Source organism: Cyprinodon variegatus, unplaced genomic scaffold (genome assembly GCF_000732505.1).
Source record: "Cyprinodon variegatus isolate N-32 unplaced genomic scaffold, C_variegatus-1.0 Scaffold341, whole genome shotgun sequence".
NCBI classification, from domain to species: Eukaryota; Metazoa; Chordata; class Actinopteri; order Cyprinodontiformes; family Cyprinodontidae; genus Cyprinodon; species Cyprinodon variegatus.
This window is the reverse complement of record NW_015150794.1, coordinates 402072-420724: the sequence shown is the minus strand read 5'-3', so window position 1 is coordinate 420724 and position 18653 is coordinate 402072. Positions and strand designations below refer to the sequence as shown.

The window sequence follows — 18653 nt, the reverse complement described above, 5'->3', positions numbered from 1 at the left end:
GGTCACTAGGACTAGAAAAGTGCAGTATAAATCATGTCCATTTGCCACTAATCTCTCTCTAAAATTATAATTTCTTTAATGATCGTACTAAAGGGCAAAACAGACAAAGCATTAAGGCTATGTCCTTTGCCTAACTACAGATTAGCATCACACACCTTCTCTGCATTATTAATTATTTCTTTCTATACTGTTTTCCTATTTCCCACTCTACCATCTTCACTCTGCTGCCCATCTCCTCAGCTCTCTTCCTGTGCTCCTGATTGGCTGCCTTCACCCTTTTCTCTTTATGAATTGAACAGCAGTGGCTGAATTTGACTGGCTGGAAACTAATCAACTCACATGCTTCCCTTTTCTCTCCCAGTCTCTCTCTCTCTCACACACACACATGTTTTTATATTCTCACCTGCAAACATCAGAACGTCTCCTCCAGAAACAAGCACAATCCCGCTCTATCGTCTCCTCACACACAGGCATCCTTCCACGCTACCGTTTACGCTCTCACCGGCATGCATCCCGCTTTGTCAACAGCTCACGTAGCAGCCGAGCTCTCTCTCACACACACGCAGACGTAGCTCATCTGCAGTCACCCGCCGGGCTCACACACTCATCACAGACCACGCGCTGTCACACACTCTGAGGTCTTCTGTGATGCTGTGAGTCTCTCCAACGTCCTTCTCATTCACACGCGGCTTCGACCAGGGCTCGTCTTTCTCAAGAGACGCAAGCAGACCGTCAAGCCTCTCTGCCTGTCAGTCAGTCAACCAGTCTTTACGTGTCTGTGTGTCGGTGGCATGAAGCGGTGATGTTCTGGGACAGGAAAAATAGTATGGGCAATTCCCAAAGACGGCCCAAAGGAAGACACAGACCAAAATCTGCAACAGGTACTCTATATATTTTGGCCTCTTTTTGGAGTTGCTATCTATTTAAACACTTTACTTTCTGTCATTTTTAAATTTTTAACCTGCAAAAACTGCTCCATAAATGCCTTGTTTACGATTTATAGCTGCACTTCCAATCCAATGGCACTCATTAACTCAAACTGATATTATTTTACCATACAGGATCAGACATTGCATTTTCTCTTTCTTTCAGATTGTCTTAGTGTGTTTTTCTCCTATTAGTTCAAAGCACCTGCTTCTCTCCATCACTCCCCTCTTTGTTTGCATCTAGTTGTCGTATGTTTTCATCTGCTGAGGCGAATAGTGGCTACCACTCTTGTTGTATCAGTCTAATTTTTACCGTATTCGAGTCTTCAGTTCCACCCATTTCAGCATCTGCTCATTATAGGTCACTCCTTCCATTCATGCATTTGCACTGGAAAGCCTCAATTCATCCAGCATCTGCATATGGAGCGGTATGAGACAATTATTAGGGATGTATTGCTTCTAATCCCATTGTCTAGCCATTTAAAAGGACCATACTTGATTGTTTTTTCCCCAAATCTATTTCTATGTGGTGGTTTGCTCTTGTTTCAGGCATTTAGCTCACTGTCATTCTATATCTATCCATGATTAAGCTAAAGGACATTGTCTTTCTATTTGCCACTGCCATGCAGGCTTTGCTTCATCTCGGTTGCCAGGTTTGAACAGACCAAGTTGGTCGTTTTCCTCTTGGCGTGTGACCAGACTGTGAAATGATGTGTGAGAGTGGGTAATAGGTACTCTTCAGATTCACTATTGCTGCAAAGCTGGCTCTATACGTGTGTGTGTATGTGTATAAGACCTGGCTTGTGAATCCTAAGGTTTCACACATGCTTCATTCAACTGCCACATCATGAAGGGTCATTTATGCTTGGGAAAGTGTACGAATACACTTGTGTGTGTTTGAGATGGCCCATCCTGCACAGCTGGACACAATCTTTAATTATCTCTTAACAGTGAGGGCTTTATTTGACAGTGGTGGACAAGGAGAGAGGGAAGAATTAGAGGAAAACGGTGGTTAGGATATTCTTTTGAGAGCTTGATAGTAAGGCATGATGAAGGACTAACAGGAGGAAAGTGTTGAAAAAAGACAAGTATACAGTGTAATGTGTAATCGATAGAGAAGCACATCGATACACACTGCTTCGGCTCCAAGTATGAACACGTCGCCTTGAGAATGCACACATGCACTATGTATGTGAACCATTCATTTGACCTTGACTCAAATCGGCATTTGCAGCTCATTTGCTCCTCTCAGAGAGCAGGATACTGCCACATCACTCTGACCCGGTGCTGCATTACAGATGAGACCGCATGATTTATGGCGGTGTAGTGCCATGGCGAAGGTAGAGAGGAGGAAGAGAGGCGAAACTGGGGTTCTTGTTTTGGTAAATGAAGGATTGTGGGTTCAGTAGGAAATAAAAGCACCTCTCCTTTATTGGTTAAAAAACTGATGTTTTAAACATACTTGGAAATATGCATCTCATTCTGAGGAACAATGGGTTACAGAAACTGATATTAAATCATTATACTGAAAATTGATAATAAAAAAAAAGAGGATCCTTCTGTAAAGCATAGTATAAGCAAAGCTGCATGATAAAAATCATTTTACTGATGTCTGCCTTGTGTTGCTACTGACACCTTAAAGGATAACAGCATATTAAGAGCATAGATAGTTTGGTTGATAGTCTAAAGGTAGCACCCCCTGCAGATGCTCGCTTAGCACCCACGTTGAAACACTAACCCTGACAGGTTTTGTGTGAAATGAGATTTGCATGCAGTGTCTCTGAAAGACACTATTAGAATTATAGTGATTATTTTAACTCTCAGCCAGATCTATAAAAATGACACATTTTTGTTGTTTTATCTGCAAACATATGGGCAGTTTTTAGCTGTGCGTCAATATAAATCAATCTTTATAGGGAGTTACAGCCCTAGCCGTCTTTGCTCTGCAGGATTTGAGGAAACTGTGCTGCTCGATATATTAGTAACTCTTAGAAAGCCATAAATCCTTCTTTTCTGTTGGTTCTGTTGGAGTGAAACTCAATCCAACCAGCTGAAAATTGCACTGGATACAAAGTGTGAACTGGTGACACATGAAGTGTATAACCAGCTTCCTTGTTTAGTGACTTTTTAGTCACTAGAGAATAATACCTCTTAGTAAACCAGCTATCAAAGCTGCCAGTGTGTTATTCAATCAATTTGCAAGCCAACTAGAGGCGATCTAGATAATGTTTTACTATAGCCTTCACTATGCCAAAACACAAGTATATTATTTGAATGCATCACCAGTTTGGGTCTTTTGTGAGAGATGCTGATATCGTACTACAGCTAAAAGTTGAGAAAATAATGTTGACAGCAGTAAGGCTCTCCATTCTTATGGTAGCAATATTTTTTTAAACCAAAACTTGAGCATTACATCTGCAGCATAACAGTGAGAATCTTCTTGATTGGTTTCTTTAAACGTTCTTTAGGTAAGAGTGTGTTTGCTTGTGTTTTTGTCCTGTTTGTTGCCTTGTGATGGACTGGCGACCAATTTATTGTGTAACCTTCCTCTTGCCTATAATGACTTTTTCTAGAGAGCATAAACAAAGTTCTCTCCCTGAACGTCCCTGCTTTAAGGGAGCTTTTAGTCATAAGCTTTTTCCTCTGATATATAAAATATGGATTGACTTTATAGTTGTTTTCTTGCCATACTGAGTTTACTAAGAGCTCTACAGTACAGCTACAATGAATTTAAATAGGCAACTCTGGCTTAAGGGTCTTACCCAAGGGTACACCGGCATGTGACAGGAGGATATTGGAAAATAGATTTTGACTTTCAGATTCCTTCCACTGAACCAAAGGTGCCTTTTGTCATCTAATAGTGTGCTTCACTTGGACCCATGAAGTTGTCTGCTTGAGAATGTCAGATCGTTTGCTTTTAATTGATAAGGCTTTGGATTAGCAAAACAAATAAGAGGCAAACCAAAGGTAGGGATGAATGATTTAGACAAATATGTGTGATCTTAGTCTGGCTGTTTGTCTGCTCAGTTCCTTGTTTATGGCAAGCCATCTGAGCATTTAATTTTATACAGGAAAAATCCATAAATCATTCCAGGGATACAGAATGTCTTTCCTCTTATCCACAATGAACATTCTAGCTGCTTCAAATGCCAGCATTCCAAGGATCAATTGCAATAACATGTCTGTTAATGTGTGATCTACCTTCTTCGTATCTATGGTGAGCAACAAACCTAACCTGAAATGTTAAGAAAATTAAGTTGTGAGAGTTTCATTCCTCCCCACTCACTCGGATCTAATCCCCTTACTGATACTTGCTCTAAAAGAAAACCTCCACTTGTCTGCTTCTCTCATTTTTTTTAATTGTCAAGTCGAATGGAATAAATGGACTCAAAATGAGTGAAAAACTTAAGAAAGCCCAGAAAGCTATTAATAACGGCTCTGGTACATCACAACCATCCATTGAACATGTCCTTGTTTTTTGTGTTCTTTCACATTTACAATGTTTAGATTATGATCTTTATGTACACAACATTACAAAAAAACATTTAAAACATTGTAATTTCGGTGCCATGCCACTAGTGGGTGGTACTCTAATGGAAACTCAAATAACGTATGAATTCTAGTTTAAAAAGGCACCCAATCCTACTGCACATATGCCTTACAAGACTTTACAGTTCTGTTTTTTCCACTATACTTGACACCAGGATTTTTTACAAACCTTACCCTTAGCAACCCGTTTTCTGATCTTACTGGTTTCATAAAAGCTGTTGAGTTTAGACAATGAATAGAAACATATTCTCAACCAAAGGTCAGAATTAAATCCTCTTACATTAAAAAGAAAAGTTTGTTAAGGCAGTGAAGGCTTCCTAACAGAAACATCAAACTAAAGGGTCCTTTAATGTCAGAATCTGCTGCTGAAAACAGGATAGCTCTGAATAGATGACGTAAGCTTGGAGTTAACCGGTTGGCTGGAGTACAGCCCTGAAGTAATGATGTACAAGCTTTGAAATGTAGAATGTGTGTGTGTCCTTACTTATCTATGTCCTGCTTTTCTCTTACACATCAACTTCTCTTACAACCTTCTAGCAGTTCACTGTTTCTGAATCCAGTCATTCTTAAAATACCTCAAGTAGACATGAGGGTCTATACATGCTCACCCTGAAGGTGTTCATTCAGATATTTTCAAACGGATAGATGATGTCATGTTCAGCATCCTGCAGCAAAACAGGGATGGAGGATGAGAGAAAAGGATTTAGACATGGAGATAAAGAAGATGAGGGGCAGCGACTTGTGACAGACAAAGAATATGGAGAAGCTGATGGAGGAAAAAAAACCCAAATAAAACGCTGCAGGGAGAAAGGGGAATTAGAACTGGTAAAAAGGGGGAGGAATGGGAAGAGATGGGGGAAAAAAACAGAACCGTGAGAACGTGTGCTGCTGAGGGTCTGCTGTTGCCATGGTAACCGTACAGGTGCTAAAGCAGGTCAGCTGATTGCCGGTCGGCGCTCTGCCACCAGACAGCGCGTTACATGTGTGAACGCTTTTGGATTGTTCATTCATTAGCAGCAGAGACGGAGCGAGTGTGCGCGCTGCTTGCTGATGTTTTGGCAGTTCGGTGGGTGTGTCACACTCTGCTGTGTGTGGATATACTTTGCTATACTTTTGTGTTGCAAAGGGCAGACTACTTCTTTCTGCGTTGCTTATTCTTCCTGCTTTCTTGGCTAATAAAACACACAGATGAAGACCCTAATGATCAGTCTACCTCTCACAGTGACGAAGACCCTAGACAACTTACACTGCTGTTAGATTGCTACTAGGTCCCTATAACAAGCATTAGATGATGTGTACATGTCAACCAGCAGTGTGGGAGGCATGTCAGGAAAGAGTTATTTATCTTCTATCATCACAAACCTAAACTTTACCAAACTGATTGGGTGAGTCAGATCCTATTAGGCCAGTCCTACTAACTGTTGAAGTGTTCAACATTATAAGGTCTTTGCAATTGTTCTTACTGCTATTTGTGGTTGTGATCAGAGATTTGACTTGGAAGTATGTTCAGCATTTATTGCAGTGGGGCCACCAGGGGGTGAACAGGGGTGGTCTTTCATTGCTGCTTAATAAACTATATGTGGCTGATCATCCTCTTCCAGGTGTAAAAAACCCTGTGTCTAACTATCAAGATTTTATTTCTTCCAGCTTACAAGAGGCAATACTAAATCCCTAAATTATACCCAAATAAAATATTTCATTGCATACTTTTTTTTTTTTTAGATAAAGATGAAAAGGTACATAGATCTTTGAATATTTCTTTGTCATTGTTCTTGTTTCCATCTATTTAAATATGAGGTAAATGTTTCCTTGTATTGTCATTAAAACATTTTCTCTGTTTTCCTTAAATATGTCAACATTTTAGTTAGCATATTGAATTTAGGTCTGGATTGCCATGGCATTACAAGGCATTTATGTAGGTTCTCTCTGTATTTTTTTTTATATCAAATCCCTGTGAGTTTAAATCTATTTTGACCCCAGAGCAGCGGTAACAAAGGGGCAAATTCTCAGAAATAAAGCCAAAATTGCCAAAGTAGAAAGAAGAATGTTTTTGTTCTTTGCTTTGTTGGATTAATGAAGATTTTATTGATCTCTGTGTAATGCATAATTCATAGTACATCAGGAAGTGTTTGCTTTTGAATGGTATGTCTAAAACCATTTCTTTATTGTACATTTTGTCTGCTTGTCTGTCTGCTATAGTAACCAATATGATGTGTTGAACTAGATCTGCTATTTTCACAACTTTTGTGAGACTTTTTTCTTTACAAAGTAGGGCATTAATTCATAAAAACTTTTGTATGAATTCTACAAATCAAACTATTCCGCCCAACAGCAATGCTGAACTGCATGACAGCATTCTATACCCAGCAACTGTAGTATCTAGGCAACAGCTGTCATTCTGGTTGTTATTCGAAATTGTAATGGTTAATTTTTTTTGCAACATAAAACTAGATTTAAACCTTTTTAAGTTTTAGTTAACTAAAACCGACTAAAACGATCACATATCATAATGACCAAAATGTGACTAAAACTAATAACAGTTTTCTTCCTGATGACTAAAACTAAATCTAAGATGGCTGTCAAAAACAACTCTGCATTTCATCCCATTATGCACAGCCAGCGACATAAGATTAAAAATCACACAACAAGCCAAGATATTAGCAAGTGTTTACATAAGTCTTTATGATTTCTAAAGGCCTGTTCACCACAATAGTAGATTCAAAACCTGAAATTATGGCTTTTAGTTTCAGTGTGCCACCCCAAGATTTTTAGTGGCCACTGGTTTATTGCATAATAAAATGATAAAGGGGAATAATAGTTTGTGTCTGAGATTTTACATTGAACCTGATTGGAAAAATTAGGCCAATCATTACAACTTCACTTTCATTTAAAAAATAAGTTTAATACATGTTCCAAAATATAATCTTATCAAAACCAATATTCAGTTTATAATGCTGATTGTATGTAATTAGCCCTGTTGATTGCATTAACTTATTCTATAAACAAAATTCAGTTCAGGTTATATCTATATTGCCTATAGGTCATCTCAAGGCACTTTATAGAGACAATTTAACCAGATCATACGGTAAGATTGGTTCAAAGTTTTCTAAGGAAAACCAGCTGATTGCATCGACTCATTGACTAGAAAGCAATCCCATTTACTGTAAAGAGCGGATTGCAGGTTAACGACTCACTTTGGTCATTGTTTAGAAAAATATGTGAAGAATTGGTTTTTGGATGAACTATTTAGGCTATTTGTTATTGGAATTGATATAACGTCAGAGATGTAAACAGTGGATACCAATGCTAATTTAGACAACAAACAAAGGGTTAATACAGGAATTTAATGCTCTTTTAATGCTCTTAGAAATAGTTTTAATGCCATCAACAGGTACCCATGACTCTCATATATACACGGCATTATACATATATGCATTTGTCATGTCTACCGTCGATAGATTGCAACCATGTCCCGAATTCCTCGTTTTTCAACCACTTTTATTGAAATTAGCATTTTCCCATTCAACATACAGCTTTACGATCAAACGGAAGTAGTTCTGTGCAAATATATTGCGATATGATATATCTGATTAATTTTTTTTTTTAAATAAAAATTTTAAAGGCCACAGTGTCAGGATTTGGTTATGGATTGTTGACCCAAAAGCAGAGGCAGGAAGGCAGATGTGAATTTCTTTAGATTTAATGAAAGGGAAACTGAAAACAAAGGCAGGTTATCCAAAAATCCAATAATGAAAACAAAGTCCAAACTAACATGAAACCAGGAGTCAAAACAAACCAGAAACCATGGAGACATCAGGGGAATAACTGTCACAACGAGGAAGACTCAGGAAGATGGAGTTGGAGGAAGTTTCACAAAGTTAGGCAGTGTTTGACGAAGTTAGGCAGTGTTTGACGAGGACCCAGCAAAGGGGAACTGAAGAGAGAGGTCTTTTAAAGGAGACTGAGACAAAGAGGGGGCTAATGAGGAAACTGGGAACAGGTGTGCACAGAACAAGAGAGGGAAAGAGCTAGGGAAGAAGGAGAACATAAGAGGGCAGCAGAGAGCAACAAATAAAAACCTGGAAGACTGGAAATAACAACAAAATGTTAATTAAATTACTAGGACTATAAAACATGGAGAAAAGGAAACTAAACACTCAAAAGAAAACATAACAGAACCCAGGCTAGGACAGTAACTGGAAAAAAACAAAGAACACAGCAAAATAAAAATAAAACCACTAACACTAGAAAACAAGGAGTAAAGCAAGACTGAACACTCAAAAGAAAAACATAACAGAAACCTGACACACAGTAATCTACTTTAAATAATTTGAATGCCAATTCAGGCCTTAATTTAAAAAAAAATTATAATTTAACGACTTTTAATTATTTTTAATGACCCGCAGAAACCCCTGAAACAGACTTTAAAGATGTACACTTATAAATGTGATGAACACAAATGGGGGGAGAATTAGCGGCTAAAGGAGACAGATGGAGTTGTGATGTGAGAGCAATCAGTGGAATTAGTGGAAGATAGTTGAGTCTAACAGCATCCTGACATTTTTTACAACCACCGACGTCATTCTGAGAGATGTTGCATGACAATCTGTTTTTAGAACTTGAAAACAGATCCCAGCCCAAAATACCGGGTGGTAAGCGGTGAGAAATACCAGCTGCTGGTGGGGTGAGGTACACTGCTTTATCTACATGCAAGCTCTGCACCGCCAGAGAGAATACATCCAGTTTTATTCTCTTTTATTTAAAGTTTCTCCAGCACTCATATTAATCCCAATCAGCCATCCAATAGCAACTGCATGCCAGGTGTCCTTTCTGCTCTCCTAAGATTTGCATAGGGACTGTAACGCCAGTATCTCTTTTCCTCTGAGGGAACTGGTTTCATTAATTGCAGCATCATGCAGGAGGGTTTTTGCAGCCCAGACAAACACAATCATTGACCATGTTTATGATCCATAAAATCAATTTCAAACCTCTTCGAAACTCAATTACACATCAGCTCAATTGATAACTACCCATCCTTACTATTTGAGTCACCCAGTTATTAGAGACTCTGCTTAGAAAGGTCACTTCTATTGGTAAATTGACTGTGTATGGTGATCAAAACACTTTAAATCCTAAATAAATGGTTCAAATATGATCCATTAGCAAAATATTAGTTTGCATTTTTTCAGAAATTGAATCTGTACTTAGCTCTTTAGATGCTTCCTACTGAACTAGCAGGTGGGGAAGTGGAAAGGAAAGGAAAATCTATCTTTGTCTTTGTTTTGATGTTCTTAATTTGGAGACAAAGTACTTAAATAATATGTAGCACCAGGTTAAAAAGTGCAAACCTTAGCTCTACAGACTGTGTCAGGTCAGAAATGTTGCAATCAGAGCTACAAGTCGCACAAGTCTTGCTGTATCTCTAATAGGGCTATCATTCATAGCAATGTTTTTAAGGGCTAATGTCATAAGTCACAAAGGTTCTTGTTAATTTAAAGATTCTTAAAGATTATAAACAAATAAGCATTTATTTTCCAAATCTAACTACATCTGATTTCTTTTTTTTTATTTAATCAGTCTGTCTTATTTTCTTATTTACCAGCAACAGATGTTATTATACAAGTTACAAGAAATGTTGGATGGATCAAGGATCAAGAACATAAAAAAATAGAAAAGAAATATGTGTTTTATCTTCAGTTGGAATATATTAGGTGTATTGCTGGAAAGTAATAGAGAAATGTAATATCACAGGTACCAGAAGGCATAAATATTAAAGATATGAGGGAGATTGTACCGTATAGTTATGTATACACAGTTCAAAAGAGTGTACAAATATTAGAAAAAGCCGATGTAGATTGTAGAATAAGTGCAGTATGATCATAATAATAACTGTAGATACAAACAGACCATGGAGTGTGGACCCGTGCAGAATAATCAGGAACCTACTTTGCTGGTATGCATGTTACGGTACTCCTTTTTTGGCATGTCTGAGTCGCTCCTTTTTTTAAAAGGGTTTGCTGCACAGGAAGACATCCTCTTTGTTGAATGGCAGCATTAAAAGCAGAGATGGTAACAAACTTCAAGGAGAAACACATTTCATTCTGGTCAAATATCCAGTTTTATTGTTATACTGCGACAACCTTAACCTTAACCTTCCTTGATTAAAACACTACCAACTGCTGAGCTTCTGTTCCCCTCTGCAACTGTTATTGTTCTGCATGGCTGTGCTTCAAACCCAGTTTCCTTGGAGCCAGTGAGTTGCAGCCGCAGACGAAATGGTAACTGTGCAGCTCTGGTTTGGGTGCAGTGGAGTGTCGAGTGACATTGTGACAGAAACCAGATACTGATTGCTTTCTGATAACAAATGTTATTAACTGGTATTGTCAGATTGATTTGGAGTTGGCATAGAGAGAGTGGCTGATTGCCAGTCCCCTTGTCACCTCTGTTGTTTTCAGGAAGTCGAGGTAAGGAAGGAAAAGAACAAGGCTGGCGACGAATGTCACGATTAAAAAAAAGGGAGCAAACTAGACGTATTCAGAGGTTTCCAACATTTCCAGCGTTAATATGCTGGTGCTGAATGGACGTTGGGGTCATAAGGCTGATCATAGTGTTTCAGTAGGATTTCATCTGTTGGAATCCTCATTCACGACTGTCTCTTGGAGTTAAAGACGACTGTGTGTGGAAAGAGAAATCCAGTGAGCAGCAATTATTTGGACTAAATTTTCTTATTAATATCAGAGGTGAAGGGCTGGCTGGGTTGGGACGATAGAAAGGCAGCACTATCCTCAAACAAAACTTGTTATAACTGAGGCATTCAGAGCAACACTGGATAAGAACCTTATAGCAGGAAAGCAGGAAAGAAACTTTAAATAAAATATGTTTCAAAAGAATTAGCAATATTTACACCGTAGAGTCAGATATGGCCTAAAATATTTTGATAATATTGTGAATGGTGGTGGGAGTGTAATGGTAAGGGGATGCTCTCCTACCTGAGCATTGATGCTGATCATGTCCATCCTGTTATCACCTTCTCAGTCCCGAGATCTAGACCATATAGAGCTTCTATAGGATGAGGTCATAAGGTGGTGTCATGCCTGTGCAGAAAAGGGTTCTACGCTATGAAGAATTAGCATCGGGATTTAATGTAAGTCCAGAAAACTCAAGACTTTCAAAGACATCAGAAGAAAGAGGTAATGAACGAGGTAGCCTTTTTTTATTGCTGACGTGTAACTTCAGCTTCTACCCTTGGATTACCGTTTCTACTGTAATTACATTCATTTCTTTCCTGCAGTGCTAAACATCTCCCAGCATACCAGAAAAGTTTAAAAAATGCAGCGATAGTGTTGATTCCTTCCTGCTATGCCAGGGAATAGACACCTCGCCTGTTCAGCCAGACCAACAATTCCCTCTAATGACCCCCTTTCAGAGACATAGACAGGTGTCGGGTATTTCAGGCTAACAAAGAACCCAAACGACTGCCTGAAATGTAACTATTGCTGACGTTTTGAACTGAAAAAGCTTCCTGGATGGGAACCGAAACGTCTTCAAACTTGAAAACAAAGTCTAGTTTTTTTACTTTTTTGGAATCACTATGACCTGGATGACTGAGAACCTTCACAAAACACTGAAGAAGTGTTACTTTGTCTCTACAAACCAAAAGTGCAGTGAGAATACCTTGATTAGGAATAAAATAAGGAATGTCCACCTGATGCATGCTTGCTTTTATAATGATAGGAAATTATATTCATTATGAATAACTTGCTGAGCACTTAGTTTAATCACCAGTTGTTGTTTTTTTATACATTTTTAAACATTTTTGATGTGTCCTTACTACAGCTGTAAGGAAACAAGAAGAGGAAACGTTATGGAGAGGGAGAGAGGGAAAAAAAGGTGAAGCTCAGCAGCCGGCACCGAGAGTTTCCTCCCTTTCTCTGCTCACACCAGTAGTGAAAACGAGCTGTCCCCGTCCTCCACTGGATCTTTTTCCCGCCTCTCCTGCCGCTTCGTCCTTGCCTCTCTCATACTTCCCCACTGATAGTCTTGCAGCCCAGGCCTGAATGAGTCACTGGGTTTACTTTAGCGGCCTCACTCGTCTTTTTCTCTCTTCTTACATGGATCTAAGCCTCCTGCTCAGAGTTGGGATCTAGAAGCTCAAACATGGACTTTTTATGGAGCAGGCCGGGTAAGAGACTTCAGGAATGCTTTAAAGGAAATGTAGAAAAGTTGCTGTAGGGTTACAGCGAAATGTTAAATTAAGATAAGCAAAGCTTAGGAATGTTATCCTTAATATTGGCTGCATTTCTCGGTCTAATGTTTTATGAGGGCTTTATTGTTGTTCTCTCTGTGAACCTCGTTGGAAGGTGGTCAGTGTTTATGTGCACGAAGGAAAAAACACAAGAGTTTGTCAGCAGCATAAGTAACATACCAGTAAAAGGTATTTTAGAGCCTTTTTTGTGGGGTAGCATTTCTTTTTGTTCTTTCCCCCATGGTTTAGGCACTGCTAAACAAATTTTTATCAGGATGAATTGTACACACTCCTCCTGTCATAAAAAAATAATTAAAAGGCTGATATATTAAGAAAACTATTATCGTTAAAACTGAGAGAGCTGTTATCCTCAGTCTAATTGAGAATAGATATTTATCTTTAAGATGTAAAAACAATTGTTGGCATGCCTGACAAGTTTCTTTGAATAAGATCTCTGTGCTTTAAAGCTCTCGCTTCTCGTCCACCTTATTTTGGGTTTGAAAATAGTAGGCATTGAGGTATTGGAGATTTAACCGTATGTAAAAGACTTGATTGATTTTATACATACTTATTTAGTTTCTATAACATTTCTTTATTAATATTTATATTCCAAACTTGGATGTGGATTACAAAATCTTAAACTCTGTAAAAGACGTATAAGGTTTTTGTTACTCCTCTGTTCTACCTAATGTGACAATAAAAAGCTGACATTAGGTGCATCTTCATCAGCTTTTTCTATTGGGGATTTTGAAGTATCGCATCAGAAAAGCTTAATGGAAATCACAACATTCGAATAAACCCCCTTAAATTCACAAAACAAGTTTTTACGCTTGCTTTAGGTGGTTTTTGGCTTTTCCAAATCAGGGTTAATGAGCAAAATGGAAGATGGATACAGTTTTCCTGAACAGTTCTGACGTAGCAAACCTTTACTTCACATGACTGATGAGCTGTTTCTATTTCGGCGTCTTCCTGGATGTTCCCATTATGGGTGTAAACATGGCTGGAAGCAATGTCAATACCCGATCTGCACCATCGGCTCATTTGCACATGTACAAGCACATATTCATCCAGGTCACCTTATATGATGTAATGATGATACTAAAAGTACTTATGTCAGAAGGCTCAGAATATGGGACCCAGAATTAAGGCGAGACAGACAGTGATATATTAAACAGCGTTTATTGAAGGTAGCGTGCGGCTGGAAACTCTGGCAAAGTTCAGCCTGTGCCCAGAAGAAGGAGTGTAGTCCAGAGGAGCGGAACTCCGTTGTTTGTTACTGAGCCGGAACCAGTGATGCATGTGAGAAGAGGAGCAGCATCTTGCAGCAGCCGGTGTATGCAGAGGAATCGAAGGATCCAGGAGGGTAATCCAAGCAGCGGTCAGAAGACTGGTCCAAGTTTCACAACAGGCAGAATCCAGGTAACAGCCTGGTAACTAAGGACAGGCAAAACACAGCAGAACAGTGGCAGCCAAAACTCAGAGGTCCGGGTGCAGAAGCAGGCAGAAAAAAACACATGCAGGAACGATAGAATTAGTCTTGCTTGAAGCTCAAATAATCTGGCACCAATGGCTTGGAACCGGCGGCATAAATAGCAGCAGGAACAGGTGGATCTAATGAGAGATAATCAGCGTAGGGTGGAGCAAACAGATAAGTGAGAAAGGAGTAAAGCCAGCCTATGCTGCCAAGAATATGACAAATTATTTCTATCCTTAGGTCACTAAAGAATGCTACTACACATCTCTATGACTTTTCTGAGGTAATTTGATGCTTTTGACCTTTTCTCCATTAAACTGCTTGTCTGACATCATCATGGGACATGCTCAGAGTAGTCCCACAAAATATGTCTAAACCATGTTTATCTGCATTTAAGTAATTTCTTTCTTTGGATAACGCACTATATACCATAAGGTTAGCACAAAAGGAAAAAATAACACTCATAAACAGCAGTATGTAGTATGTTTATATTCAAAGCCGAAGAAGTTAGCTCCCGGAAGTAGCATAGGATATCATTTCCAGTGCAGATCAGGGAAAACAGAAAGGATTTTAAGGCATTTATTTTCTCAAGAAATACATGATCAGCCTTTAACGCATTATGATTTAGTACGCTTTCTATTTTTGCGAGGGCAACTTGATGTATATCTGGTTGCACATGCGCAAATGAGTTGATGGTACAGATCATGTAGCGGCAAGCGGCATTGCCATTATAAACTGACCTTTTACCCTAAAAACAACTTCAATGAGCACAACACATTCATTATTTTCTTCCATTACTGATCTATGGTCAGTTGTGGATCGCAGTCTCTACTTCAGGTTTATTACAGGCATGCGTGATGATGTCATGACAACAATGACGTATGACGGCAATAAGGTTTTGCTGTTCTTTGTTAATTTGCCTCAGACCTAATGGAAACACAGCAAACTTCTTAAAACTCCCATTTCAACTCCCAAAAGCATCTGTTGTCGGTTAAGCAGTTTCTTTATCTCCTTTGCAGCTGGTAAGCTTAAAGACATGCAGATTGTAACATGCCTGCTTTACCTATGAAATATTACTACCATGCTTAAAGTAATCACTGGCCATGATTACGGTGTTTTGTTTCACTTCTTTGCTTTTTAAAATGGAATAAACGGAAACATTTCAAAGCCTGCTTTATAACCAGGAGTGAACAGCAAGGGGTGGGGGAGGGGGTTGCAGGGTGTACATTTATCCTCAGCTGAAGAAAATCCTGGTCAATTGGCTGTTTCTTTCCAAGCTTTTTAAAAAAGACCACCTGATATAATGGAAAGTTTTAAAAGATCTGAAACTGACCGTTTTTTAAAACTATCATAATATGTACTTTAAAATACATGTAGCAGGCTAATGCTTTGCAAACTCCACTGCTGTTCGGAGCCCATGGGTGATTTATTTTTGGAATTTAAAACACTCTGGTCTCTAAAAGCATAGATTTACCCATGACAGCATAAAATGAGGGTCTTGTTTGCTTCCAAAAACACTGAAAATTCAGGTCTTATGTATACTTTCTTAATGTGTCTAATGCAGCATTATTATAGAAGTATTTGACAAATAACAAATGATTCCAGCTTCGCTCCTCAGTGTCCTGGAGGCATCATATTTCCAGCGCAGCACAATCTCTTTTCTTCTGCTACTTTTGTTTACTGTAAGTTATTCAAAGGGGTCATAGAATGATTCTATAGGGTATTTGGTGCTGGTGCTTATGGTCTCTGAATAGGGACTGTTAACATTGGTTGGGCTGAAATGGCATGTTTGCTGTTCTATGAGCCCTAATGCATCCTGGTTAAAAGCCCTAGAATGAAACGACAGGTTTTCTTCCTTTTATGGTATGCTCATGAATAGTTAGATGAGCTGTGCACTGATTGGTTGGTTTACAACGAGCGAAGCTGCTGAGCAAAGACGCATCATAGCAACAAGCACTCACTCACTGAAAGATTAAAATTGTTGATATGGTAGGGTGACCAGACGTCCTCTTTTTCCCAGACATGTTCTACTTTTCATACTTAAAAAAATGTCCAGGGGGGAATTTTAAAATCGTCCAGGATGTTGGTCGACTACAGTGCAGCAGAACAGGGGCATCAGCCATGAGCTAAGAAACTGTGCAAAATCAGCATAAATTTGTACAATGAGACGATATTGCAAACACTAACCCTGTATAACTCAAATCTAATCCATCTAATACTTTACTCCAGATTTTATCCATTACCTAATTTAAACCCCCAGCCATTCAAGAAAGTCAACTTGTACCACATGCTATGTCTATAGAGAGACAACCATGCATGTATCATCTTAAATCTATCATACATGTTCTTAGACTTAGGATGTTAAAATACCTAGGAAAAATAAGCCAACCAAATGGAGAAAACCTAAACCCAAGACTTCCTTTACTTCAACCTGAAGGCATCTGAATATATCCTCTGTATGTCATCACCCTGGTAGCTTTACATAAGGAAACATCTGTGCATCACTTTCGACACGCAAGCATAACTTTACAGAGAACCAGTGTTGTCGTAAATTAGAAGATGTGACAACCAGACTGTGAAAGCTTTAAATCGTCTTTTAAACACCTTGATCTGATAGGATGCTAGAAAAAGCCTTTGATATGCACAGCTTAGAGACATAACTCTTTTATTCAGGCAGAACATTAATAAAGTATAAGATTACAGCATAAATAGGCAGATGAGGCCAATAATTATACCTCAGATCAAAACCTTTTCTTAAAATTAATTAATGTTTGTCATATACTAATCCTGGTATAGCAAACTAACAAGGTGTGCTCCCTCAGCTTGTCTAATCTACTCTGTAAAACTCTCCATACTTTGATTTAAAGTCTCTGCTGGGTTACAGATTGCTTTCCATGAATGCTGGTAAATTACACTTTGCTTGTGTTACTTGCAGTGTTTTCTGGTTGAGGTTCAGCTACAGTGGTTTCCATAGCGCTGTTTTGATTACATATAACACACACAAACAGTTACTATTCTCCTCTTGATCCTATAACACTCTGGTGTTGAAACATCGACCAAAGCACACACAGCCGCAGTCTCATGCTAGCATCACTCTCCCTCAGTATTTCACATGCTCCTATAATCGCGCTCAGTTACACATAGAACATTCACTCATATACTACTCTTTATCACACTCTGAAAAGATTTTGGCCCATTAGCTCTTCTGCACAATTTATTATGAAAATGAAGGGGGAAGAAATCAAGGCTCATCGAATTTCTATGCAGATGAGTTGCTAAATGTGGCCGAGCAGCAGGTTTGGATGGATAGCGTTGACGGGTTTGAAAGGGGAGTGAAAGCAGAGAAAGAAAGATTAGAAAATGTGGGATTGATATTAGAATTGTTCCTTTTTTGTATTAACTTTTATGGGTTTCTCTGGATGAATGAAATTCAGGTACAGATGGAGGCGTCACATTCATCCTAACATAAATGTTACTTATCTACACTTGCATTGTAATAAAACTCTAACTTATTCATTGGTCAGACTTCCATCAGCTGCAATCTGATCATTTTAGCAATAATTACAGACGGTAAAGAGGTAGGGTTATCTAGCCATGGTGAATTTTCCTAGCAAATCCCTCCAGACTGCAAATTTTCCATTATAAGTAATACTACTTGGGAATTGCTGTTACAATTAAATCAATACTGTTCTTGGTTTAAAAGTTTATTTTTACACACCATACCTATACATGTTTTCTAAGTTTATTCATCATAATGATTTGAAAAAAAAGCAAAATACCATTAAAAAACTGTGTAAAAACAGGAAAAAATACAAAAGGGAACAATATTCCCTTAAAGCTGTTGCCTGTTTTACCTGTATCCTCATTGCATCTCACTACTGCAGCAAAAGGAATTTCTGTAATCTTTATTTTTGTTTTCTGGGTTGTTTCTCCAGTCCCTTAAGTTACATTAAAAGGTGGGCTACGGTTGTATCATTTTATTATTTCCTAGGGGCCTTTATTTTTGTTATTTTTTTTAAAAAATCTGACAGGAAATGGGATTAGAGAAAGGGGGAAGAAATGCGCCAAAGGCTTTCTTAGCCTTTCTTAAAGAGACATTAATTTTCTACTGAAAAATATCTTTAAAATAGCCTTTTTATTTGATCCTTTTCATTTTTTTTTTAACAGTGTCCTGTCTGGCAATTTGGCAATAACAATAACTGTCTTGATGCCAAAAAAGCCCAACAGATTTTACTTTCACAAGTGTAGCAGTACGGCAATTGCCATATTGCTCCACTTGTTTCATGCATATAAATTGCTTTATTATAATTATGCAGGGAATTTTACAGTTTATATGGACACTGCAATGTAAATAGAGCAGAAAAACAGAAGAAGAAAAAGTAAAAAACAGAGAAAAGATGAAAGAAAGAGGAGATAATAAGGAGACAATGACAATTCTTCAGTTTCTATAAACTAACCC

General features: G+C 38.4%; 1 protein-coding gene across 3 annotated transcripts in view; it reads left to right on the top strand.

Annotated features, from left to right (window-relative positions):
* Nucleotides 1–18653, top strand: part of nhsl2 (NHS like 2) — a 209044-nt gene that overhangs the window by 105823 nt on the left and 84568 nt on the right. The window contains exon 1 of one of the 3 annotated variants that reach the window (XM_015385490.1): nt 754–881. The exons of 1 other annotated variant lie outside the window; for it this stretch is intronic. In XM_015385490.1, coding sequence (XP_015240976.1) covers nt 803–881 — 79 coding nt within the window. In that variant the 5' untranslated portion in view covers nt 754–802. Of the gene's footprint in view, nt 1–753; nt 882–12511; nt 12658–18653 lie in introns of those variants that run through there. One more of the 3 variants, XM_015385491.1, reaches the window with a different exon arrangement.